Source organism: Idiotropiscis lumnitzeri, chromosome 14 (genome assembly GCF_059441095.1).
Source record: "Idiotropiscis lumnitzeri isolate Australia: NSW breed Sydney's pygmy pipehorse chromosome 14, RoL_Ilum_1.0, whole genome shotgun sequence".
Taxonomy (NCBI): domain Eukaryota; kingdom Metazoa; phylum Chordata; class Actinopteri; order Syngnathiformes; family Syngnathidae; genus Idiotropiscis; species Idiotropiscis lumnitzeri.
This window is the reverse complement of record NC_142404.1, coordinates 17430420-17456339: the sequence shown is the minus strand read 5'-3', so window position 1 is coordinate 17456339 and position 25920 is coordinate 17430420. Positions and strand designations below refer to the sequence as shown.

Here is a 25920-nt window from a genome sequence, read left to right as displayed (position 1 = left end):
TCAGTAAGGAGCAAAGACTTGCTCCCGCATCATGAGTCTCTTCTTCTTCATCCTGCGGTTCTGGAACCAAATTTTCACCTGCTGGTCGCTCAGCTCCAATCTGTCCGACAGCTCTTTGCGCTTCTGCCTGTTGATGAACTCGTTGAGCAGGAATTCGCTCTCCAGCTCAGCCAGCTGAGGCTTGGAGTAAGGCTTCCTCTTCTTTCGGCTCCTCACCTGCTGGGACGAGCACCACGGACCACCTGCACGCACGCGCGCACACACACACACGCACGCATCGTTAACACCGTAGTTGGAACACGATCGAGTTTTTTTTTTTTTTTTTTTGGTATAGCGTGACAGAAAGCTGAAACGAAGAAATCTTTTTATCTCTATGATAAACACAAGAGGGAGTTGTGCGTGGCTTGAAAGTGAAATATACCCAAAAAAGTAACTAAATGCCATTGGAACTTTAGAGAATGTTATTTTTAAACAAGTATGATTTTCTATTGTTTACGTATTCTGCAATATTCTAACCTATTCTGTGCAACGCTTCTTACGATTTAACTTGCAAAAGTGTCGCATTATCTGTTGTCTGGATCAAGATCACGAGAAGACATGGTACCTTTTTTTGTTCATTGTGCTTCTATTAGCCATATAAGCTTAAAATACAATACAATTTGATTTTTTCTTGACAATTAAGAAAACTGTATATACGAATACCATGTTTGGGAACTATTGTATGTAAAAAAATGAATTTCAGAAACTGTGTTTATCATGACAGTGTTCATCTACTGACAAAGCCACGATGACGTCTAAAGTCTAATTTCCCAAAAGACGTGATTCCGTTTAGAGTTACTATAGTGGCACGTGTGAAGCTAAAGGGATCAATTTCCAACATTAATGGAAATGTGAAATCAACTGAATTTCAGATTTTTTTGTCTCTAAAAACAAAAATTATTATATCGTGTGTGACTACAGCGATGCAAGTTATGTGATATGTAGATTATTCTATCTGTCTGTCTATCTGTCTATCCGTCTGTCTATCTGTCTATGGTAATGACAAACACGTGGTGACTTCTTCTGTTCTACACTATCAGCTATATAATTCAATTTTTGACCGAATATATACGTAATATAGTGCATGGGTGGCTAGAATGAGCAGAAATCTGCAATAATCAGAAGAAAAATAGAATCCAACGTGTTGGAAATGATGGCTCCATTTCATATAAAAGTCATTTGACTGATCTTTTTCCAAAACGTTTCCATAAAAATAACTCTAACTGATATTACGCATATTTCTCACTACTGTGCATCAGAAACAAAGAAGACAATAGTTTTAAGGCGCTAAAATGGAACCTATGGAGCCCCAATTATGTGTCTGTCTATCTGTCTGCGTGTCTGTCCATGACCTTGAAAGTACTTGAAAAGTGCTTGAATTTGAGCTTGAATGGGCTCCTGCACAAAACGAGCGGTCCACTACATTTCTTGGAACAATCGGGTTTAGTCATCAAATAGGAAACCAGTCATAAAAAGTTGTCAATGGACATCATTGCACGCAGGATATTTCCAACAGAGGGTTGCTTTAACAATAAAAAAAAGAAAAGGGGAGCTACTTGACCTTCAGCAAAACACGTGAGAGTGGATGAAGGCCGAGCTGTGTCTTGCTGCTTGTTGTTTCCATGCAGTCGTCGCGCACACTCCTGCTCCAGATGGCCCGCATTCGAACCGTGCCCGTCCAAATATCCCCGCAGCTCCTCGGCGAAAACCTCGTGATGTGCCCCCGTCTGCGGCGTCTTGTGATCTGCGCCGGGCGGGCACCGCGATGCGGTCTCGTCCTGCAAGGGAGACTTGGCCGGGTCGCCGTTGTTGTTGGCGGGGGCGGTGGCGGCGGCGCTGTTGGTTCCGGACGCGGTCGAGTTGGTGCGAAACGTCGGGCAGTAGGCTCCGAAGGCGCGGCTTTGCGCGGGCGGCCCGGACGCGCACGAACTTGACCACGGGAGCGTGCACAGCTCTCCCCTCCTGTTGTAAGGGAGGTGGTGGTGGTGATGGTGGTGGTGGTGCAGCGGGGGCATGTGGTGCGCCCCCGCGTTGGCGCCTCGCAAGTTGGACAAGTAGAGCGTCTCTGGGGTCAGCAGAGATCCGACGTAGCCCGGCGGGCTCAGAGGGTTCCGTTCGCACATTGCCATGGAGCTGGCCGCGCGCACGCTGCTCCCGAAGCGCCTTAGCAACTTCTCAAGACTAACGGCTAGCTAATTGGTGATTTGTCAACGGGAGCTCACGTGATATGCAAAGTGCGCACGGCGGCCCCACCCGGCATGAAAACTCCAAATAGAGCGAGACGGATCAGTCCACGATGTTCACTGTGCGTGTGCGTGTGCGTGTGCGTGCCTGAGCGTGCCTGAATTAATCCATTTTCACCTTTCGTCTGATTTATGGCCATAAAATGACCGTAAAGCCTCTATGGCAGGAGCACGAGCTTTTACTTTAGGTATGCACACGAGAACCTCTTCCAGCATAACTTGCGTTTTTTGGACGGCCAAAACAGTAATTCAAGTTAGAAGAACTGAAAAAACATAAATTATTGACATTTATCGTACGTTACTTGGCACAAGAACGCAAACACGTTGTTTGCTCCAAAACAATTTGCTGATATGTTGAATTGTTCAATTTAAAATGTACCTTTTTGTTGTCTTGAAATTTTGAGTTCACAATCTTCTTACAATTGGGCCACCCAAAAAAGAAAAAGATAATATCGCCTTAATATCTGCTGCGTCAAAACAACAACTGAAGTCAAAAACTGGACCGACCCACTACTTGGGTCAATTTGAGTCAAATTTGGTTATTTTTGACCCAGCCGTTTTAACAACTTTTCCGGCTAACGCACAACACACTTTGACTCACGCCAGTCTTTTATTTCATTATAGTTAATTTATTACGTCTGGTATGTCAATTATTTCAATTTGTGGATTCGTTTAATTTTGGAAACATAACGCAATTGTTTTTTGTGTTAAAAAATTAACATGCATGTGATGTACTTAGTGGGTTGTCTTTGTAAACAAATTTAAATAAAATGTATTAATAGCCAACTGACTTCTAATATCAAAGTTTAAAGGAAATCATTTTACCTATACACCACAATATTGTTAAAAATTATTCCAAGTCCTCCCTAATAAAAAAGCATATGTGAAGCTATTTTTGTGCAATATTTCCAATTCACTGTTTTCTCTTAAACCCACGTTAAAGTTAAAAGGAAATTATAGTCATTTTGGCCTTTTTTATTTAAACTGCACTCCACAAAAGTTATTCTTAACGCCGCACCACTTTTCCTCAATACCACGCAATTGGCTTCTACGAAAATATTCTGAAAGCAGTTCCAAAAAGACACGTCTCATTTGCAATTGTGTTCATCATAAATCCCCAAAAGTCGCATTAAAGACTAATACAGCTCATTGTACACATTTTGACCTCTAATTGGACCTTGACAAAAAGAAAATATAATCCGCAAAATATTTAAAAGCAAGTCCAAAACGCTCGAGCAATTGGAACGTTGAAGGAATGTTTTTCTTTTTTTTTCTTAATTCGGAGTGTCGACCTCGTTACGAAACGCTTTTTATGCCATGTTTGGTCAACTTTTCTTAGCAGTCCTTATCATATTTTCATCTGTGTTGCATTTGAGCGTCACCACGCAACAGTGAAGTTATTCTGCAGCAATCCTTCCGGCCTTTAAACTTGTTCACGCACCTTTTATTGGCCTGTACTCGCATGACGCACAACCAAAGAGCGAAAAATTTAGTCCATCAACAATGTTGGTTTGTTCCTCTACAAACCAGGAACGTTGCACAATTTGCTCTATTTTTCCCCTTTTTTTATTTCTTTTTTTTATTCGGACAACTTTATTATTATTTTACCATTGGAACGTAATCGAGACAATAAGCGTAAATTCTTCTGTTATCAAATCAGGAAACATAAACAAAAATAAATAAATAAAAAAGACATGTGGAGACGCTGCAGTGCGGCATTCGCAGTCACAAAACGGGGGGGGTGATATTTCTAAACTAAAGATGACGTAAAGTAGAATACTAATTTTCATGACATCATCCCAGTGCTTTTTTAAAATTGCCAGTTCGCAAAGCGAAAACGACCTCGCGTTTTGCATTCAACATCCTGGTTGAAGCCATAAAAGTCTTTATAGGGCCAAGAAAGGAAGAAAAAAAAGAGGTTAATCAGAAAAACAGATGCACGCGTTGTTTTTCTGTTAAGCGAACGGCGAATGGACGCCTCACGTGACCTTGCAGGAAAATCTCAACCAATCCACAAAAAAAAAAGACTTCTTGAAAAGGAAATTGCTCCTTTAGTAGTTTGACCAACGGGGAAATCACAACAATAGAATTTAAAGACGTTTTTTTTTTGTCGTTACGTCGTGCTACGCAATTTTTCAAGTATTTCGCCCCATACAGAAAACATCTCGAAATTGGGAAAAAATAATAATAAAAAAAAAACCGTAAATTCGTAGATTGGGGGAAAAAGTGGGATATTTGTTGTGTTGTTTTACGGCTCTTTGTGTGAGGAGCTTCACTGCAATGTGGTTTCCTCCCAAGGAAACTCTCCCCTGCACTATTGTCCTTGGTAATAAACTTGCTGCCTGTGCATGCATGCTGCTTCTCTCGTTCAAGTTCTCTGCTGCTCTGCACGTCTGTCTGCAACTTACACACACACACACGCACGCACACACACAAAAGAGACTCTTCAAATGTCTCGATTGTCGCCTGTTTGCGAGATTAAATTCACATTTCATTTCTGTGCTGTGTGTGAAGCTGTAACAACATGAAGATAATCGAGCTAACTTTTGTTGTAAGGCTTTAATAGGATTGCTTTCTATGGGTTTACAGAGACTTTTTACAGACTTGTGTGTGTGTGTGTGTGGGGTAGGGGGGGTTCCAAAAGTTAACAAAAAGGCAACCTGAGACTTGTTTAAAGGGTTAACCTTACAAGGGTGACGCATAATAAATGCGATTCACGCTGTTAACAGACTATATAGTCAAAAGTATTGTGGAGACGCTTTTTTGCGACATTTTCACAAGCTTTATTCGTTGAGAAACAAGAGTTAGCTGTATGAAGGCTAACGTTCACGTTTGTATTTCGTTAGCCTCATAGCATGGCAATTTTTTAAATACATTTCCAGAAAATAGCTAAGAGGAAAAAACGCAGCAAATTCAAAAAAACATGAAAATTCGGGTCGCCTCGATTCACCCTTTGCTGATTTCTTTGACCGAAATTATTGTGAGTCTATACAGAACAATACTTTAAAACACACACACACACGTGCATACAATCATTTTTTTGCACTCACATGATATTGTGACAAAAAAGCAAAAATGACCAAGGTTGCTATCAAGTTTACGATTTAATTGGATACGGGACATTTTATTTATTTTGTTGCAGAACAGCAACGTGATGTGTTTTTATATCTCCTATTCAGTATTATTTTCCATTGCACTAACTATTGTCTTATTTGTCTAATTTATATATTTATCTGAATTATTGTTGTATTGCACTGGAGAGGGGAGCTCTCTAATCTCGTTGCACACTTGAGTACAATGACAATAAAGGGATTTCTGATTCTGATTCAGATTCTGAGAACGAAAGGCTAAGCTATTCGATAATGCAAATTATTTGTCCATTGCAGTTCCGTTACAATTGTTGACATTTCGCAATTCATTTTCTAAAATGAAATTGACATATCACATATCAGTACAATATTATTACACAATTGCACGTGCGTGTTTTGGCCAGCTCTGCGTGAAATAGTTTCAATTAAAGAAAGGTAAATTCAGGAGAATCAAAACGCAATGTAATCTTTTTTATTTCCATTTTTGGGCTCTAGGAATATAAGTAGCATTGGTTCTCCTCTGAAATTTTGTTTTGGAAAGCTTTTTCCCCCAGCCCTTGAATTGTTTCGAATCACACATTTCGATTGTTTTAAATGATGCGCAGTATAGCAACGGGGGAAATAAACACCGAAATCCTGAAGCCAAACACTTTCGCACACCTTATTCCATGTTACGCAAGTCGGCGTCGTTTCATTTATCGTTTATTAGAAAGGCGATAGTGTTCTTTATAGATTGTTGGCCTATATTACAAAGTGTAATTTGCAATTAATGCAATAACCATTTGGTTCGCATTGGAGCAATTGGTTGGACCACTAAGAATGTGTGTTGGTGCTAAATAGTACCCAAATGCTGTTCTCCGTTTTGTGTTCAGGCAACAAATAAAAACAAAACAAAAAAACACGCCTTCTTTCTTTTTTCAGTTTTACCTCTTAAAGAAGGTCTTATAAACGAGTCGGGTTAACGTTAACATTCGAATGTTATCGCCAGTGACTGATTGCAACCAGCATTGTGTACAATTGTACAGTTTTAAAAATCAAACAAAATCGAGATAACATAGTGTGCTTCGTGAGTTTTCTTTGCATTTTTGGGGTGTGAATTGCACATGCGTGCTTTTGCGCTTGTGGCGAGGAAGTGTCGCGTAGAAGTGCATACATTCACACTCTTGAAATAAGTAAAACGAAGAAGAGAAGCCTTTCTGTGCTCCCCCCGCAAACACACAAAGACTAACTGGCTCCAAAATGGACCTGTCAGCACTTTATAACGACCAATGGGCAGGCGGCAATTCTCTGGCCGCCGTTCATTTGTATTCCGCATTGTACGCGCACACGTAGCCGCTGCGCATAATAAATTAATAACAGTTTAGTATCCCCTGAACTGTATTCCATTAAAGGTGCTACTAATTCACACTTTTAATGGTCAATCCAGACGAAAGCTGAATAATGGCCATGGTAAGGTGACATCTATCTATTTGTCATTTTATCTATCTATCTATCTATTTGTCATTTTATTTATCTATCTATCTATCTATCCATCTATCTAAAATTCTAAAATTCGTGGTTATTTGCAACATCATGTTTTAACTCTTAATTGGAAATAAAAAGACGAATAGTGTTCCATTTGGGATTACTGATTGTAACTTGGGACCATTTGTTGAAACCATTAGGTCATTGCTGCGTGGTTGAACGTTATTATTGGGGGTGGCTGTAATTGCAAAGAGTGTCCACTAGATGGCAAGCCACGCAAGCAAACTGGGCCACAGACGAAATGGCAGAAAGCGATTAAATCATGTAAATAAATAAATAAACCAAATCCCGGCAGTGGCTTTAAAAAGACATCTATTTTGATTTAGTATATTTTAAATCACAGCATGACTACAAGTGTACATATATTCACCCATCAGTGAAATAGTCTTCATGTTATTGCTTAGTTTAGATAATACAAGCCCCAATTGTAATAATTTGGAGAGGTTGTGTGAAAAAGCCACGCGGTTGTAACACGTTTTAATGTGGCTTGACTATTTTTTGCTGAAATTAGCAGGAACATCCCTGAAAAAGATGTTGCTTGGATGTCAGCTCTTGCTCCAAATGGTTAACAGATGTGCAATTGACCCGTGACATGGACACTCATACACCCTCATGCCATTGCAGATGCTGGCTTTGGAACTTTGTGCCGCTATCAATAGGAATGGTGATTTTCCTATTTGACCCGGAAGACACGTACACGCCATTTGCGAAAAACTATTTCAAATGTGAACTTATCAGACCACAGCACACTTTTCCACTTTGTGTCAGTCCATGGATTGAGACCCGTTTTTTTTTGTTTTTGTACATCTCAGGGAGCAGCCATTTTGCCACTTGCTGTCGACTGAAAATGACATCATAGTTGCTCAGAGGTTAGCTGACCACCAATCACGGCTAAGCCTCTGAAAACAGGTGAGCCCTGATTGGTCGATACCTGAACCCTGAACAACCATGATGTCATTTTCAGTCAACAGAAAGGAACAAAATTGTTGCCCCCCTGGCTATGATTTGCAGTGTAAACGTTTAGTTAAATCAGTTTAAAGCGGTCGCAATATGAATGCTCACACCATGACCCTAAGTCAAAATTCTAACTTGCAACAAATGAGAATGGTAAAGCCACGAGGGGTTGCCGTTCTTCTAATGGCCACTAGATGGGGATGAGTCCACATAAGTTCGTTTGGCATTCCGTTACTGCTCACTGCAGTCAACATAAATGTTCATGATACATTATATGAATAAATTAGCACTCACAACGCTTTGACTCGATACAAACTCTGTATTAGGCATTTACTTTGCATTAAAACATGATTAGAGTGGTTTGCTGGACTATTGGTTTGAAAGTCAGCCTCACGGTTGTGAGGTTGATGGTTGAAATCTGGTTTCCTGTGCAAGAAATGGGAAGGCACCAACATTATTGTGCTGATGAAAAATTGTGCCACGTCCAACGTTGACGTTTTCCATATCTGATATAAAGCATGAAAGAATAACGCAAAAATGTGTTATTATTCACTGTTTTTAATTCCATTTTTTGGGAGGTGACTAGAAAATGTCAACATTTCCTTTCATTTCTATAGGAAAAGATGATTGAAAAGTGTTTGAGTATGCGCACGGAACGAATTAAGATATTATGTCAAGGCGGCTTCAAGATAAACTCATGTGAACTGCATGCAAGGTGTGCCAGAACCTGCAGAGGGCGCCAGAGAACGCCGAGGGTGTCCTATCATGGTGCTTTCGTAGTCTTCTGGAGAAACCAGAGCTCTTTGCAAAGCATGCATTTGATACTCCCTTAAAAGGAAACTACTTTGTGAACAATGCAAGATGCGACTGCAGAATAATGTAGAGACATATTGAACATTTAATAAACATTTATGTAAGGAAAAATGTAAAGTACATTCAGAACTAGAATAGTTTAGTTGTCGTAATAATGTGCAATTACGAACTCACGTTGTGGACATATAAGGAGGTAAAACAAATGCTTGGAAAAAAACTCTGATCACAGAAACGAAATTAGCATTAAAATTCACGTGCAAGAAGATGGCACAACCCCCAAAATGAAGCTAAATAAACTAAGGGGAGGGGGGGCAATAAAGCCTCGCAAGATGAGGGGAGGGCCGATGGTGCTGCGAGGGGAGGGAAACAATAGCGAATCAAAGCATAATAATATTCCTAAATGAAGAGGGAAATGTTGCAGCACTCATTTTATTAATCAGTCTGTCAATGTGAGCCAGCCAGGGAGGCCAAAAAGCCAAAGAGCTGCGAGGGGTGCACTCACTCCTCACTCACTCCGCTTCTGCTCTCCTCTTGGATATTATTCGTCTGACCGAAGGCCGCCTCCATCATCAACTGACAGCCCTCTCCTATTTATTTGCTTATAAACCTGTTACAATAAATGATCATTGGAACCGCGTCAGCCTGCAGAGAGCATTTTTTGGGGTGGGGGATGTTTGACATATTGCCGGCGTGCAGGGGAGGATGCCAGGCACATTTTGAGCACGCTCTCCTCCATTTCTTCCATTTATTGCGTGTTGCTTATAAAAAGCTTTAGAGACCTCGCAGAGACACTTGCATGCGGATTGAGCTCCCACATCCAGCCCCCGCGCAGGACCACTTTTCTTCCTCCTCATCATCCTCATCTCACGCCTTGATGATGGAGAGGATAAGAAAGGAGATGATACTGATGGAGAGGGGGCTTCACAGTCCGGTGGCCGCGAAGAGGCTCACCGATTCGGCCGGCAATTCCGTGCTCGAGGCCCTGGAGAACTCCCAGCACGGAGGACGCCTCAGTCCGAGAATCACGTCCGCCTCCCTGCACGGGAGCCTCGCGGACATGCCGAGTAAAGGCAAGTTCGAGATCGACAGCCTCTTTGGGTCACACCAGGGCAGCGAGCACAGCCCCTCGGCGGACATTTCCTCGTCAGAGAGCAGGAAGAAGATGAGCATTTACTCGGAAGTGTCCCAGGAATCGGACATCAACAGTGATGTGGAAGTCGGCTGCCCCACTCATCGCTCGCCAAGTCAGCATAAGGAAAATAACAAAGGTAAATTTAGTACAATGTATTATTATTATTGCGGATATTATTACTAACATCCTCTTTCAATAATTAAAATAAGGCTGTGAGATAGGCCCTACAATATTCTTATACAATCGGAATCAATAATTTCTAATTGAAAAATTTTTTTTCAGGATATTCAGACTCTGGCTCGTCCAACACAAGTTCAAGCTCCCTGTCCGGCATGAACGGAAACTCCTCGGGGGCGTCCAACAACAACTCCAATGCGGATCAGGTCAGAAGGTATCGCACAGCCTTCACCAGGGAACAAATCGGCCGACTGGAGAAAGAGTTTTACCGGGAAAATTACGTCTCCAGGCCGAGGAGATGCGAACTGGCCGCTGCTCTCAATCTGCCTGAAACCACTATCAAGGTAAAGAAATTTATTAAGAAATTGCGATAATTATTATTTTCAGACCACTTTCCTAATTTTTTTATGTGGATATATTCATGCACTAAATACGTTCCGACGTATTCCATACAGATTGACAATATTTTAGTTGTTGCTTTTATATATTATTGCATATAGAATAAATTCAAAATGACCTCTCAAATTGCCAAAAGCAATTGTTTTTTTTTGTAGCCGACTTGGTTGCATTTTTTTATTCGAGTAGTAAATTCGTCGTTAATTCTAAACAAAGTTAAAAAAAAAAAAAAATATTATTAGGTGTAGTAAACTCCTGCATTTTTTAATTGTATTTTTTGCATTCATCTTAAATTAAGTATTAGTCATGACAAATTTGAAAATGAAGATGAAAGGTATTGTTTTCTTTTTTGTTGCACGTGTGGCATTCCTGCACTTTGTCATGATTAATATTTTTTTCATGATTTATGTACACTCAATTTATCACAAATGTATAAATTAAGAACAGTATTTTTTGGTTGTTCCTTATTCGGAGTCCACAGTGCTTTATTTTATTGCAAAAACTGTTCCTTAACGGTGAATTAAAAAATATATATTTGTCCGTATTTATTTCTGTACCGGTTTTATAGTCGCCCCTACTTCAAATGTGGTATTAAAAATATGAATAGTGAATAAATAAAAACGGTTTTGGTGGTTGCTGCTGGCAGGTGTGGTTCCAGAACCGGCGCATGAAGGACAAGCGTCAACGGTTGGCCATGTCGTGGCCACACCCGGCGGACCCAAGCTTCTACACCTACATGATGACCCACGCGGCAGCCACGGGGAGCCTCCCGTACCCGTTCCACTCCCACATGCCCCTCCATTACTACCCGCACGTCGGCGTGACGGCGGCCGCCGCGGCCGCAGCCGCCTCGGGGGCCGCGTCGTCGCCATTCGCCACCTCCATCCGACCCCTCGACACCTTCCGCGCCCTTTCGCACCCTTACTCCCGGCCGGAGCTTCTGTGCAGCTTCCGCCACCCGGGACTCTATCAGTCGCCGGCGGGCCTCAACAGCTCGGCGGCGGCGGCGGCCGCGGCGGCTGCGGCGGCGGCGGTCGGCGCTCCACCCGCTGGCGCGCCCTGCTCGTGTCTCAGCTGCCACAGCAGTCAGGCGGCCGGAGCGCTGGGCTCCAGGGCCGCCGGTGCCGGCACCGACTTCACTTGCACGGCTTCGGGACAAAGGTCCGAGAGTGGATTTTTGCCCTACTCGGCGGCTGTGCTCAGCAAGACCTCCGTGCCCTCGCCGGACCAACGAGAGGAGACGTCACTGAACAGATAACTGTCAACAGTCATTAATGCCCCACAATTTGTTTTTCCTGAGTCCAGCTTTATTTGCGACACACAGACACACGTTGTCTCTTTTTTTTCCTTTATAAAATGTATTTAATTTAGAAATAACCATTGGTTGAATCTGGAATTCGTCAAAAAACAAAAAGACTAATGTCAGTTTATTACAGTAATTGTAAATTAGCTTTCCCATAATTAAAGTTAAAAACACCATAACTTCCAATTTTCCAAACCTCTCGATTTAAAAAAAAAAACACGTGATGTGACATCGTCTGAATATTTGAAGCAGAGCCTTAAAACACACATGCAACACACTGTCAACATGTTCAGTTATTGTCAACAAATGTTTGTACCACGGTAAAAAAAAAAATCCAATATTTTTAAATTAAATTTAAATAACTCGACAGATTAATTGTAGCGAACGTCTGATTGATTATCCCTGGAAGTCGTTAAAATGCATTTTTCTAATGGACAAGCCAATTACCATTAATTTTAATATGAAAACCATAAAAATCACACGCAGATAGATCTGAACAATTTTTAAAAGATCCAACATTTTTAAATCAGCCCGATAAAAAAACTCACGCAGGATAAATCAGTGATGACGGATTTTTTTATTTTATTTTTTAGCTTTATTTCTCCACATAAAGTCAAAAAATAAGGCACACTTTTTCTTTTAGCTCATTTAATTGTTTTAAGAGTGTGATTGAGAATGGAAGTCATTAAAAAGTATTTTTCTAATGGACCAATGGCAGCCAATTACCATTTAGAGACACTTCCGGGATCAAACCTTAAGAAAAAAAATGTCTCTCTCACACAAACACGCACCCCCACAGACAGATAGTTAAACAAAAAAAAGTAAGTCGATATTTACGAATTTTTGCAATTTCTTTTTGGTTTCTTTTTGCAGGTGACATTTCGCACAATATTACATTTATTCTTTTATTTTTTTTGTTTTTACATTTCGACAGGCCTCTAAATCTTCATGTCACCTTCCATAATGTGACACTTTAAATGGTGTTTTAAATTTTAAATGACAGCTGAAAATTACAAACACAAATAATGACTTTAAACCTGGTGACTAATTTGTCAAATTTGACTTGAGAGGCATGTTACACAATTAATGATTTCACATATATTATGATGACATTATTATTTCATATAAAACTTAAAAAGACACGTTGTGTTTTTAAGCCATTATCACTGTTTGCCTTTGTTTGTAATAATAATTTTCAATGCATATAATTGAAACTAAAATGTCAAAAAGACTTGAAAATAGTGGCTTCAAGCCACAATCATTTTTACCACTTTTCTTTCCATTTTTATAATTTATAAATGCCACCAAGTTTGCACATTTTAAGTTGAAAAAAAAACAAAAAAAGTCATCATCATATTGACTTTTTTTTTCATTCATAAGCTTCCATCATTGTCCCCCCTTTTTTTTGTAGTTCTCAAATTCCCCCCAAATTGTGACTCAACTTGTGATCTAAATTTTCTTTCTGCATTTTGTGCACGCGTGCCATCGTGCAGCACATCTTTCTTGACTCCACAAAAGGCAGCAGCGATGTTTGGCAGGAGCCGACAGCATGTTTGCAGCAGCACCTCTGCTCTGCTCTGCTCTGCGGGGACCCTCCTAATCAGCTTGCAGGCGCGCGTCATTTTGCATCGCCTCTTTCTTGTCAATTCCTCTCTTAATAATGCGAGCATGATGACAAAAATTGCCAATCATGCACCCTAGATGGAGCTTCCTTTTTGAATAGGCGGCTGCGAGGCAACTTGCTCGTTTGGAGACTTGCTGTCAAGTCCTAACAACCCGCGCAGGGAAGTCATTAGACATACAAAAGAGCCAAGGCGAAGACAAAGAAAACTCTGTATATATGGTGAAGAAGTCACCGGTGAAGCCTCGCAAATATGATGCCCAAAAGACAACGAGGAGAAAAGCTCACGGTTGTTTTTTGTTGTGTGGAAAATGTCTCGATAAAACCAATTGATTCCTCGTTTTTTTTTTTTTTGTTTTTTTTTTAACAGTAAAGGCCGTTGCATCAAACACACTTTTCCATATGGAGGAGAGCCTCAGCACACACAAACAAGGAGACCCATTCTGACAAATTCGTCTGTGCTATTTTATTCGTTCCTGTGTGGGACATCATCGATATGTTAATTTTAAAACATGTGAATTGTAAATTGTGGACTATTTTGCAAATGGTTAAGTTATTGGGGAGGGGAAAATGTGGATGTCGTTTTTTTTCCTGTGTGACTTTCTGAATGTTGTTAATGTTGAAAACACTGGATGTGCACCAATCGCCCGCTAAAATATATTTTTTTGGTGCAAAATTACAAAAGACTGAAGATTTTTTTTTACAGTCCACTCAAGGATTTTTTTAGTCTGGTAAACGAGCACTGACATGAATGAAAATAATATTGACCTTTTTACCTTCGGAGGGGTCTCTATAACTATCGCTGTATTTAAAATAACAATGACTGTACGGATTTAAATATTTTAACTTGGAAAAAAAGTGCAATATGAAATGTAAATCCTGTTATTTATTGATCGTGTTTGTTCTTGGGGGGAAAATAAATACAAAACCTTCACACACTTCCATGTCTTTATGCTAGACTGCACAAAACATTTTATTTTTTTAGCTCTCAATGTGTTTGCATGGCGTGACACAATTCCATCGCGCTGTTAATTAAAAATGAATGCAAATGTTGGGACGGGGCGGGGGACGGGGGCCGGGGGGTGGATTCGATGAGGGGTCACTCCAGCCCTATCATTTACCATTATTTGTACATTACCTCTAAATGATACTGTCTGATCCTGTCGTTAATTGCACCGGGTTCAAATATACGTGCAACGTGCACCAGAATGGCCCCCGGGGGCTTGAAGATAAGTTGCTTTTTTTTTTCAACGTGCCCATTAAAGAAGCAGGATTAGGTGGCTGCGAACATGGGCGTGATGAATCGCCGTGTTTCTTGGCGCTTTAAAAGCAAGCCTTGCATTGAGATAGATGACGGGTATGGGGGGGGGGTTGTTTTGGGGGGGGGGTGACACTGGCCACAATAACGCTATTAGTTTTGCATCCACAGAGAAGAAGTGTGGTTGAACAAAATGCGTCATAACGCCGCCGAGCGCCCGTCACCTTCACTGAATGTTTTTTTTTAATTTTGACACGGGGATAAATCTCTGGCTTGTTTAATATTCTGCTATATTCGACTTTATTTGGGTGCTAATAGAAAATCCAAATGAAATGTCCACACAGCCGAAGATAGAAACGCGAGGATCGATGATGCGGCCCCTACTGTCCAATCAGGCCGCCATTTAATTGCCTGCATTTTCAGCGTAATTGAACGACTTGTTGTAAAGTGAGGGATTTTATATCGAAAGCACATGAAAAGTGCGTTTACTGACATTCATCGCGTCTTTGACATTGATTATCTGATCAGCGCCGTGTCACGCTCACCTCCAATTCTTCATTACACACTGTTTATGAGCTGTTACTGCACAACTCGCTTGTTCCACGGTGATTGATTGCCTTATTAACGCGTGTTCTTGTAAGTGTGACCGGACTGATTACGATGCATATGTTTAGAATAATGTTTCATTTAGCTGACTGCGAGTAATGCGGGGTGACAGCTGCTGCAGGAGGACAAAAAAGAGAGATGGGTGGGGTGGGGGGGGAGAAGGGGGGGGGGCGGACTACAGGGAGTAAGCGGGGCCAAAACGCAGTGAAGGTGGAATCATGTATGAGTGAGTATTGTTGTGGGTGAAGTCACAAAAAACGGTTTGGTTGGGTTCCACACCTGTGGAAGTCGGCCTGACACATGGTGGAGTCGCTGTATTAAGGGCAGGAGGGGCAGTGCCCCACCAGGTCATGGAATTCTTTTCAATAATTTCACACACAAAAAAATGCCAGATTGTTTACAAATCGACTCACTGGATTCACCCTTAAAGCTGTTAGATCCAAAATAATTTGTCAAAATAAGATCGAATACTTTGTTAGTTTGACCCAAGTTTCTGGGTTGGTTTGTATACAAAATAGCCCATTATTGAATATTGTTCAGCCCAAAAGTTCAGCAAAACTGGCCCAAGTAGCAAGTTGTCGTTTGCTGTGGAAGGATTTTGAGCAAATTGGGTTAAAAGTAAACAAAGATTTTCTTTTGACCGGGCAAATTGCAGTTGAAGATGAGATTTCGGTGAGCTGAAGAGCTGAAGCCCGTTGCCATTTTAAACAGTTCTCAAACACTGTTGTTTCTAAAAATAACCCAGTTTTGGCCAAATATTACTGAACCATTTCTTGGGTAAATTTGAGCCAACTTTCTGGATTGTTTTGTACTTAAGTCAGTCCAGTTTTTCGGTAACCAAAAATTATTATTATTTTTTTGACCAAGTAGTTTTGAGGGCATACTAAAGTTGAACACAAAACTGCTGGGTCAAAAAATAACCTCCTTTGGGCCGACCTGCTAGATGGATCAATTTGGCCCAACTTTCCGGATTGTTTTTTTTTTTCTTTTACAAAAGAACCCAGTAAAATTGAGAATTTTAGATGCAAAACTACCCGAAATAGAAATAGAAATATACAAAATAGAAAATAGAAATAGAAATATACAAAGAGACCTAGGTAGCAGGTGGACCCACCTCAGAATTTCAAACAACCCCCCAAAAATTGGTTGTTTTGACACAAAACAACCCAAATGACACTTTTGAAATTTGCTCTTGTCAATTTAACGCTAACACAAACGCAAAACTTCATATACAGGCTAAAAAAATGGGAATCTTCAAGGCACTACTGTATCATGGGTCTATTTCGTCTTAGGAAACATATATTTGGACCTCTGAAAAGTTCTTAAATTACGGAATTGTTTGTATCTATCATAGTCAATCCCCTTCCTGGTAAACTTTAAGTTCCCTCGAACTGGTTTTATTCAATAGGGTCAAATGTCCTGTGAACGACGTGACCGAAGAAGACGGACCGTAAAATCAGTACGTGTGAAAGTCGCACAAAAGGCGCTAAGCGTCTCTTTTGCCGCTAAGAAAACACACCGTGGTCGATCATGCTTCAAAATGCTTCAAACGGGTCTTAAAAACAAACGAGTCCAGAATTACAGATGGTGAATGAGGACCAATTTTGTTGTATTGTTCCTTATGATTACATCCAAAGCCAATGAAAGCCTATAGCACCCCCCCCCCTCTTCCGCCTTCCGACCCCCCCCCCCCCATTTGGTGCACTATCTGCATCACACAACGCAGCTGTTACTTTGGAGCCTCCGAACCATCAGGTAGCTTCCAACACCTATAAGATCCCATTTAACGCTTTCAAATGTTCCCCAAACGTGAATGGAAGACGAGAGCTTAATGAGATTTATGCCGCCATTACGCTTCTAAAGTCGTTTCTGCTCTGTTTGTCTCAAATCATTGCCTCTGTTCAAATGTTACCTTCATATATTACATGGCATTAATTCAACTATAGCTCATTAAGACGGAGCGAAATGGTTAAATTAGCTTATCAAGTCATAATCATGATGAATGGGCTTTTAATTCTGATACAAGCTGGGCAAATTGCAATTTTGTGCCTTTTGATGGTTCTCAAATAACATTTAATATAACGGGTCATCCCCTCAATCAATTACTGGAGGCTGCGAGCGTGTTGTGCGCGGGATTATTTCATGCATATGTATCGAAACGTGTTCTCAATTATCTTTGGAAATTGTTTTTATTGGGTTAACGATTAATTCTTGCAGAGGTTCTTTGCTCTGCTTATGGTAATGGTGGTGCAACAAATTAAAATTCCTGAGCCGAGGCTTGAGCCTTAGATTATTTTTTATATATATATATTGTGCAGGTGTATGTTTGGGGATTTGCAGATACTTTTATGAAAAGGCAATTTCTTATGGCTGTTCCGTAACTTGTTTGAAGTAAAAAATAATCTACATGGTGTCTAACCACATGTCACAGATTGAGTGCACAGTACATTCAAATAAAGAATAATGGGTACGTCAAACACAATATTTATCACAGTTCCACAGGGGCAGAATAGGAGAAAAATCCAGTAAAAAACTGGAAAATCAAATACATATATAAAAAAAAATCAAATATAATATTTTTGGGTATGTTTAAATTGCCAAATCTGCAATTACGTAGGTGCCAAACTGTGAATATGCCGAGGTTGAGTGTATTTGTCAGTTGTAATACCGCCAGTCACCACTAGGGTCTTCTACTGCCGCGGTAGGCCTAATTCTTTTTAAGGATTTGGGTTGACTTGAATGTTGGTTTTTTGTTCAGCAGTTTTGTGCTGTCCTTGAATGATCATTTTCACGCAAGAGCCCTTTGCACTTGAGAAAACAAAAGTAAAAGTGTGTTTTTTTTTGTAGTTTCCTCTCAACCCTTTGTTGTTGTTAGGACACTTGATCTTTAATTCATGCATTAAAAAAATAAATGAAATAAATCTGGTTAGAAAGTGCGAAGTCCTATGTGAATGAAAAATTGTGGCCAGCATTTACGTTGCCCATCCCTTAATTAGACTGCAATAAAGTTCATTGAATAAATAATACAATTTAGATTGTAAATATAGGACAGTACTTCTGGTTATGTTTTGCCCAGCAGAGACGACTTTACTAGCGCCACAATGGCGAACCAAAGTCACACTGCAACGTTTTAGTACCTGTCCACGACCCAACCTTTGAAACTTTGAAGGAGTGGACCCCAGAAATAATGCCCACGTTCTTGTTGGGTGTTGCAATGGAACACACCCCCTAAGCTTGTCACTATCCAAACCAGGAGAGCTGCAGACAGTCAGTACAAGCTACAGGCAGTTCGAACCAGTCGGATCCTCCCAAGGTATGTTCTTTTTGTCAGCCCTCATTCAATTCGGCTGCTACACCTTCAAATCCATTGCAAAGTGTCCGGTTGAATTGCTTTTAACATGTTAACGTCCACGCAACACGTTACGTTAGCATAAACTCGCATGCTAGCCAAAGGTTAGCTCGTAAAGGTAACGCTTGTTGGGAAAGTGGATTAAAGTCATTTAAAAGTGTCGTTGATGTCGTGTTTGAGCTTGACCATTATGGGTCGCAATAATGCGACGGCATGACTTTTGGAAATGAAGCGAAACGCCTCGCGGTGTGCACTTTTGATGTTAACCTTCGTTAGCAAGCAGCTAACCTGTGGCTCCTGTTCGAGACTATTTTCAGGTGTTTAGGAGTTCGAAGCTAGTCCAAGTGTGCGCTTGTTTTGTAGCTTGACAACTTGAGTGAAACATTGACGCTTTTTTGTTCACAGGTGGAAGACGTCAAACAGTGAAAAGATTGACGAGGAGGCGACAATTGCAGTTGACCACAATGGGGGTTGCCATCTCTCGGTGGAGGGTGCGTGTTTGCTTTTAATGGAATCTTTAGGTTGGCCACACCATTTTGTGTACTAGCGAACGTCACCAACAATTGTGCCATTAGAAAGGCAACTTCGTCTTAACAAAAAAAATCATAGTGTAACTGCAGAAATGATTTAAAACATGCCATGATGTGATGCACACAGTGTACATCTACATCACTGCATAAATTGCAACTTGTTAATAAAACTCCTCAAACATCTATGCTTTATCTTCGCAAAATGTGTTTTATTGACAGTGCGGGAGTAGTTTTGTGGCTTTGACGCATGCATGTGTAAAACAAATGTAGAAATAGGCATAAGAAACAGGAAGTTCCATATTTACTCGCTGCTATTTATTTCCCTTTTTAACCCCATTCTCTTTCAGGCCAAACCTTCCACTGTGGACATTTTGGAGGGAATAGATAAGGTATGCTTAAAAAAAAAGGAACATATTGCTTTTTAATTGTATGGTCTGCCTTACATATTTTCCACACGCTGATATTTAAAATACTTTAAGATGTAGTGTATCGTCTAATTGGCTCTGTGGGACCCATGCGCTATGAGGCAGGCCATCAGGTGTGACAGTTTTCGTGACAATTGCAAAGCTTAAGGTGCTGTCAAAACAAAGCTCAAATCAGTAATAGACATGTAGTCAAAATGAATCCTTGTGTATCTAAAACACTTCCTCATTTGAGGACTGCCGCGGCTTTAGTGCAGCACTCCACTTAAGCTCGCAGGCTATTTTCAGCGCTCTCTCCTTGGAGCACTTGACACTGCTCAGGTCAAGTAGCAACAAAACATCCCCATAGAAAAACATCCTATCTACTACTAAGGAGTATTTAGTTTACTTTTATTATTATTATTATTTTTTTTGTCCATTGTTGCATCTCATCAGGTTGTTACTACGCTGTATTGGGGGGGTCTTTTGCACTGATTCTGAAGTGACAGACGTGCATGTTGCAGTGGCGAGGGATTGCGTTGACCTCATTATCTATTTGTGGATTGGGTAACCAATACTTGAAGGGGGTGCACGAAGGAAAACTACGTCTATAAAAGTTAGCAATAAAACGAATGCGTTTGACTCGTTTCCTCATTTGTGCCCATTCCGTATGTCGTGACGTGTGACAAATCCACCTTGGTTTGATATTTGAATTAACATCAGCATTGTTTTGTTTCAGGACATTCAGCTTTATGAGGAACACGGCGAAAAATACCAACGGCAGCTGAAGATTTGGCTGGGCCGACTGCTTTTGTACTCCGCTCTTCTCTACCTGATCACCAGCGCTGTTGTGTATTGCTGGTACCTGCCGGAACAGCTCATGGGGCGTTTTATTCTCGCTCTTCCTTTTGTCATCTTTCCTTTACTGTAAGTGAAGTCCACACAATCAGCTCAACATGACACGTCGCCACGTCCAGGCCGATTAACGTCTTCATATTTCTTTTGTAGAGTGTGGCTGCTGCGAAAACTCCTCATAGTCCTATTTTCACGAAGAACTGAAAAGAATAGTATGACACTTTTATTGATTTGTCAGTACAATTTTAATTCAAATGAAAATGTGATTTTTCTTCTCCTTTTCAGATGAAAAACTGGAGACTCTCAAAGTACAAAAGAAGAAAATAGTAAGTCGAAGCGTGACATACGTCGGAACCTTTCATTATTGGGCTGATCGATCCGATCAGTACTTTGCAATTTGTTAATCAAGGTTCTGTGCGGACGACTTTGGATTGGCGTGACGACTTAACCCAGTAAACTACTCCGCTAATGCCGCAGTAATTAATAGCATGTAGTGCCGCAACAAGATAAATCTGAGAAATGACTTGTCATCCTCTGTCGGGTCTAATAACTTTCAATAATTAGGCCTGATGGATTTTCGCCATCTCCATTATCGAAGTCGTGAACGTAATTATTCTTCATATTCCGTGTAAACATGTAGAAATGTTTGGTATTTACTGTAAATGAAGATCTGCACTTTCTGTCACTTCTAATGTCACGGTAGGTGTCGTTTATTACGGCTAGGTAATGCGATATTAGATGATCATTAAGTGAGTATACAGTATTTTCATTTCAGCTTGAAGAAGTTATGGAAACTGAGACGTATAAAAATGCCAAAATGATTCTGGAGAGATTTGATCCTGATTCCACGCGAAGAATGGTGAGCAATGTGTTTTTTTTTTTTGTTTTACTAATTTTAATTTTAATTTTTTGGGGGAGGAAAGTTGATCTAAAATGGCGTTTTGAAATGATAATATTTATTCAAGTCAGTCAAATTTATTTAACTTCACATTGTATTTATCAGCACAATTTAAAAATGAAAGTAAAAACAAGAACAAATTGAATTTAGTCAACACAACCAATTTTCCCATTAATTTTAATGTAGTACACAAAATAATTCCATTCTTTTCCCAAGGAACTTGAATCAACTCCACTCGGACCCCAATTGACGCCAAAACCAGGCCAAGGTAAAAACGAGTCACCACAGCTCAGTTTTTTGTGTCGTCCTTTCCTCTTTTACCACATCTCACCAGCATTTTTTTTTTTTTGTCAGAGCTTCGCCAGCGCAATGTCACCCAGAAAACCCCGGTGGCGGCGAATCCTGCTAGCGGCGTAGTGGGCCGCCCCCCACTTTCCGGTGGGCCAACCTACCCCGGCCGAGCTTCCCACTCGGCTCCCGGGGGCCCCCCAGAGAGGGGCCTGTCGGCCGCGGCCGCTCAGGAGAGCTTGATGAGGAAGCCCGTGACCCCTGGAACACCTGCGCCAGGATTTGGTGAGTTACCTGCACACTGTGGGGGCCGCATCATCATGTGGACGATTAAGGCGTGATTTACTCCTCGTGGGTCTCGCTCCCCTGTTGCTCGGGCTTTGTGTCTTCAGTCTAAAAAAATGCGGATGCAAATGTATGAATTATTTACTGATAGGTTGAAGGTTTCTCACACAAGTGCAGGAACGGAGATTTTTTTATTATTTTTTTTAATGTGTGCTTTTGTGTGTAGAAAGTGCTGGCTCATTTGTTGGCTGGCTTTTTTAAAGACTGAATTAAAAAAAAAAAATCCATCGAACAGTTGTCCTGTGTGGGAGACATCTGTGTCTCCATATAGAGGCACTGACTATTCAATATAAATTATTTCTGGACTATGAACACTCAATAGACGAAGCCAATGGGTGCAAACCGTAAAGGAAATGTGCTCCTAGAGGAAGCCGCGAGCCATAATTGCCATGTGGAATGCCAACTGTGAGCAATGCACGAAGCAGGATTACATTAACTATGATTAATTAGCCGCAGCGCCGTTTGTTCTCTGGGCAATGGCGGTGGAATCTCAGTAAATGTCTTCTTGGCAAAATTGCCTTTGGCATTGGCAGCACCTCACAAATGCTTTACACGACTTGATATCACCTGCTTCTGCTGAAAATTGAAAGTGAAAAGCAATTTGATACACCGAGTCGCCGCAGAGTTTCCATATGTCGACGAATTAATAACCAGCAGGGTACTGAGACGGTGCCAAGTCTCACAGAAATGACCAGTCATCTTCCTATGATTGCTCTTGATGTTAGATTATATTAATTACTACTCTCCGACACCGCGCGGGGACCTGGACGTGCTTTGCAAGGAGGATGCGAGTCATTAACGGCGAGGATGTTTGCGAGATGGATCTCGGTTTCTTCTCGTTGTTTCCTGAGTGGCCTGCGCATGACGTTTCATATTCGCCTGTTTTGTTGGAAAAGGAATGCACCCCCCAGGCCCGCCCCTGGCCAGACCAGTCCTTCCAAGGCACAGAGGGGCTATGGACCGAGTCATTGAGTACCTCGTTGGCGATGGTCCACAAAACAGGTAAATATTAGAAGTGTATTGTAATATTTACACTTGCGACTTACGTGTAGCATGAGCCTAAGCCATCCCGTCCGTGTAGGCCCGTTTTAATTTTTTTTTTTTTTTTTTGTCGACTGTTAAATTTTTCAGATTTTTTTTTTTTTTGTTCTTAGTCATTGTATAACTAACTAACTAGCTAGCTAGCTAACTAACTAACATCTCCAATTATACAGTAAAACCAAATAGCAATTTTTTTTATGTTCGGCCATTTCAATGCAGTTGAACGAAAACCTCTTCAAGGTTTTGAGTTTTTTTTTTAGCTTGCTGGAAGTTAAATGACATCAGGTTTAATTTGACCTTCTGGAAACTTTGGAATGTACGTTCACAGCTGTTTAACTCATTTACTGCCATTGACGGCTCAAGACGTCAAAGATCCATTTTTTTTTTTTTTTTACTTGGCAGTCACGAATGAGTTAATGATTCAATACTTTTCGCACAACTTGTTCATTTGCAATAAGCTGAGGTCAAATTCACAATAGTTCTTTTCCCCGTTCTTTTCCTCGGACGTCCGCTTCTGTTCCTTCCTCCGACTCAGTCTCTGTATTACTGTTGCAATTTGCTCAGCACACAGTGACATTTTCAGATCATCCTGGCCTCAATGACGACGTATTGTTGATCGATGTCATGTTGGCTTGTGATTTTGAAATATTAACACCAGCAAGTTATGCAAAACGCGCCGAAACATTGAACAGTTGGACCCGTGAATTCAAAAGTTCAGAGAAAGTCAAATTAAGTTCACCTTGTGCAGGTTCCGAAACATTTTAGATCCATCTTAAAAATTCACCTGGAAGCTGATTATGCCCAACTTTTTGCAAAAAGTGTCATTTTATGGAATGGTTGTTTGCTGTGAACAAATCGCTGTCAATGCATCGTTGTGTTCCTCGTAGCAAGTTTTTATTTAATGCATTGTTTCCATCCCGCTCACAGTGTTTTTCCATTCCTCCCTCAGATTTGCTCTCATATGCCAGCAGTGTGTGTCCCACAATGGCATGGCCTTAAAAGAGGAATTTGAATACGTCGGTAAGACTTGGAAAAGCACTCAGCTCTTCGTCAGTCTCGCTCAAATGCTGTGCCTCCATTTGCCCTCTAGCACTTGGCAGCACAGTATATCATGCGGCTTTTAAACGCCTCCACCACCGCCGACCCCTGTGAGCAAATTCACACCAAGATTGAATATGCAAACCAACGCTGCGCATCAATCTTATGTGTTTATGCATCGCAGGCCTTTAAAAAAAAAAAAAAAATGAAATGGGGCTCATATTCATGTATACGTCTGTTTGTGAGATGACATTCACATGTTGTTTTATTTGTTTCAGCCTTCCGATGTGCATATTGTTATTTCCTCAACCCTGCCAGAAAGACCAGACCTCAAGCACCCCGACTCCCCGAGGTCACTGGTGAGCTCAAGATGTCTTCTGAGGCACCCTCCTCATCATCCAGTGCTGACGAAGACTCCCCGCAACCTGTTAAAGGTGATGACGGCGTATGTCGCAAACTCGTTTTATGTGGCTCGCCAAAGCAAATGATGTGCACAGACTTCAGATTTCTTGCTGGCTAAAATACCCAAATTGCAAATTGTCTTTTAAAATCTGTGAAATCGGTGAAATAAGTGTGGTGAGGTCTAACCACTCAGCAAGCCAACATTTAACTCATATCTGAAATACACACAATAAGTAGAAGAATAAATTCAAAAACATACATTTCTTTCATTACCAGGGGACACACAACATGCAACCCCCCTGACTCCACCAGGATCCAGCCCTGAGTCCGACCACGAAAACACTCCCGAGTCACAAGACGAGCCATCCAAGAAATCGGATGGGGAGCAGGATTTATCTGCGATGGAGGTGGAGTAAAAAAAAAAAAAAAAGCACATTTCACGTCATCTGGAACTTTCTGGTGAAATAGATTTAATGAGTATGGCGGTACTTTGGACTAGCGCAGTCACCACCGTGTCTGATTGTGCTTTTCAACGTACTCAGCCCTTTGCTTTGGCAAGCGTTTTTTATAGTAGCGATGAATTGTTTGGCACTAGCATCTGGTAGGAAACTCCTCAGCAACCAGTTTTCAGAACAGAGCCCTGTCGGATACTCTGTAGTTTGTCGTGCTGCATTGTACTTGTTTACCGCTCGCTGTATTTGACTTCATGTCTTAATAGGAAACACGTTTTTATTTATAAGGTCCATTTACTGCTGTGCCTTAACCAGTCGTTGACTGCGGGTACCGTGTAGCAAAGTGGTGCAACCAACATGTTTACAAGCTGTACAATGAAAAGCACTTGCAATATGTATTTATTTCTACAAATAAGGACGGGAGATTAACGTCGGTACTGTGCACAAGCTGGATGTGCCTTTTACATTTTAAATGGATTCCTCGAGTATTTTTTTGATGCCACCTATTTACATTTTGACAATCCCTTTAAGTGTTTTCACTCAAGTCGATGTGCGTTTGCTGTGAATGTGTCAGTTTAAGTGTAAATAATATTAAAATAAACTTTTGAGAACATGTGCATATTTATTGTTGTTTTCAAAATGCATTCCAATGATATTCGCAGGCGTGAAAATTACTGTATCGCTTACATAACGTATTCACTTGTGTAACTCTTTGTGTACTATGTAGTCAATAAAATTGTATTTTGGAATCCCCCCACCCCCTATGCGATGCTGAGGGGGGCGCGTGTGAACCTGGGGAACATGCTTTTTTCCCCCCGCCGTGCGACAATAAAGTGTAATTGCGCCTCCACTCCACTAGTTGGCAGTGGCGCTCTCCTTGCCCTCCCTGCGCATCGAGTATTAACTCTAGATGCAATCCTTTACAGTTTGGGTGGTGGTAGGAGGACGCAAATTGTTTTCTTCTTGCTCGGGGCGGTGTAAGAGAAAATAATTGAGAAGCACTGCCTTAGAAATGGTCTGATAACATTTAGCTTTAACATGATTTTTTATAATTTTATTTTTAACCTGTCAAAACTCGCTCCTTCACTTTCTCTGTTACGCGTTTAGTGAAGTACGCGCCACCAAATTGCGCATTGGCAACTTGTCACTCTTTCATGAAAGATTAC

General features: G+C 41.0%; 3 protein-coding genes across 4 annotated transcripts; 2 read left to right on the top strand and 1 right to left on the bottom strand.

Moving 5' to 3' along the window:
* hoxd12a (homeobox D12a) lies at positions 1–2172 on the bottom strand. Its single transcript, XM_088315539.1, has 2 exons — positions 1601–2172; positions 1–242 (listed from the first exon to the last, which is right to left on the bottom strand). The coding sequence occupies exons 1-2, from the start codon at positions 2166–2168 to the stop codon at positions 1–3; spliced, it is 810 nt and encodes a 269-aa protein (XP_088171665.1). The 5' UTR covers positions 2169–2172.
* Positions 2173–9478: 7306 nt separating this feature from the next.
* On the top strand, positions 9479–12041 carry evx2 (even-skipped homeobox 2). Its single transcript, XM_088315528.1, has 3 exons — positions 9479–9930; positions 10077–10315; positions 11014–12041. Exons 1-3 carry the CDS (start codon positions 9537–9539, stop codon positions 11623–11625), a joined length of 1245 nt encoding a protein of 414 aa, XP_088171654.1. The 5' UTR covers positions 9479–9536; the 3' UTR covers positions 11626–12041.
* Positions 12042–18231: 6190 nt separating this feature from the next.
* On the top strand, positions 18232–25371 carry lnpa (limb and neural patterns a). Of its 2 annotated transcripts, none has more exons than XM_088315800.1 (13): positions 18232–18468; positions 18910–18995; positions 19382–19423; positions 20175–20362; positions 20444–20502; positions 20576–20616; positions 21066–21149; positions 21405–21456; positions 21543–21761; positions 22718–22823; positions 23812–23882; positions 24179–24334; positions 24579–25371. In XM_088315800.1, the coding sequence occupies exons 2-13, from the start codon at positions 18969–18971 to the stop codon at positions 24716–24718; spliced, it is 1185 nt and encodes a 394-aa protein (XP_088171926.1). In that variant the 5' UTR covers positions 18232–18468; positions 18910–18968; the 3' UTR covers positions 24719–25371. The 2 variants fall into 2 exon arrangements, with proteins under 2 accessions (XP_088171926.1, XP_088171927.1); XM_088315801.1 differs by lacking the exon at positions 18232–18468 and adding an exon at positions 18514–18622.
* The last annotated feature ends 549 nt before the right edge of the window (positions 25372–25920 follow it).

Coding starts and splice junctions, on each gene's coding strand:
- hoxd12a (XM_088315539.1), bottom strand. CDS start 2,168: ATGGCAATGTGCGAACGGAACCCTCTGAGCCCGCCGGGCTACGTCGGA. Junction 243..1,600: donor TCTCACGTGTTTTGCTGAAG/GTCAAGTAGCTC, acceptor GCGTGCGTGCAG/GTGGTCCGTGGTGCTCGTCC.
- evx2 (XM_088315528.1), top strand. CDS start 9,537: ATGATGGAGAGGATAAGAAAGGAGATGATACTGATGGAGAGGGGGCTT. Junction 9,931..10,076: donor GCATAAGGAAAATAACAAAG/GTAAATTTAGTA, acceptor ATTTTTTTTCAG/GATATTCAGACTCTGGCTCG. Junction 10,316..11,013: donor TGCCTGAAACCACTATCAAG/GTAAAGAAATTT, acceptor TGCTGCTGGCAG/GTGTGGTTCCAGAACCGGCG.
- lnpa (XM_088315800.1), top strand. CDS start 18,969: ATGGGGGTTGCCATCTCTCGGTGGAGG. Junction 21,457..21,542: donor GACGCCAAAACCAGGCCAAG/GTAAAAACGAGT, acceptor TTTTTTTGTCAG/AGCTTCGCCAGCGCAATGTC. Junction 22,824..23,811: donor GGCGATGGTCCACAAAACAG/GTAAATATTAGA, acceptor TTCCTCCCTCAG/ATTTGCTCTCATATGCCAGC.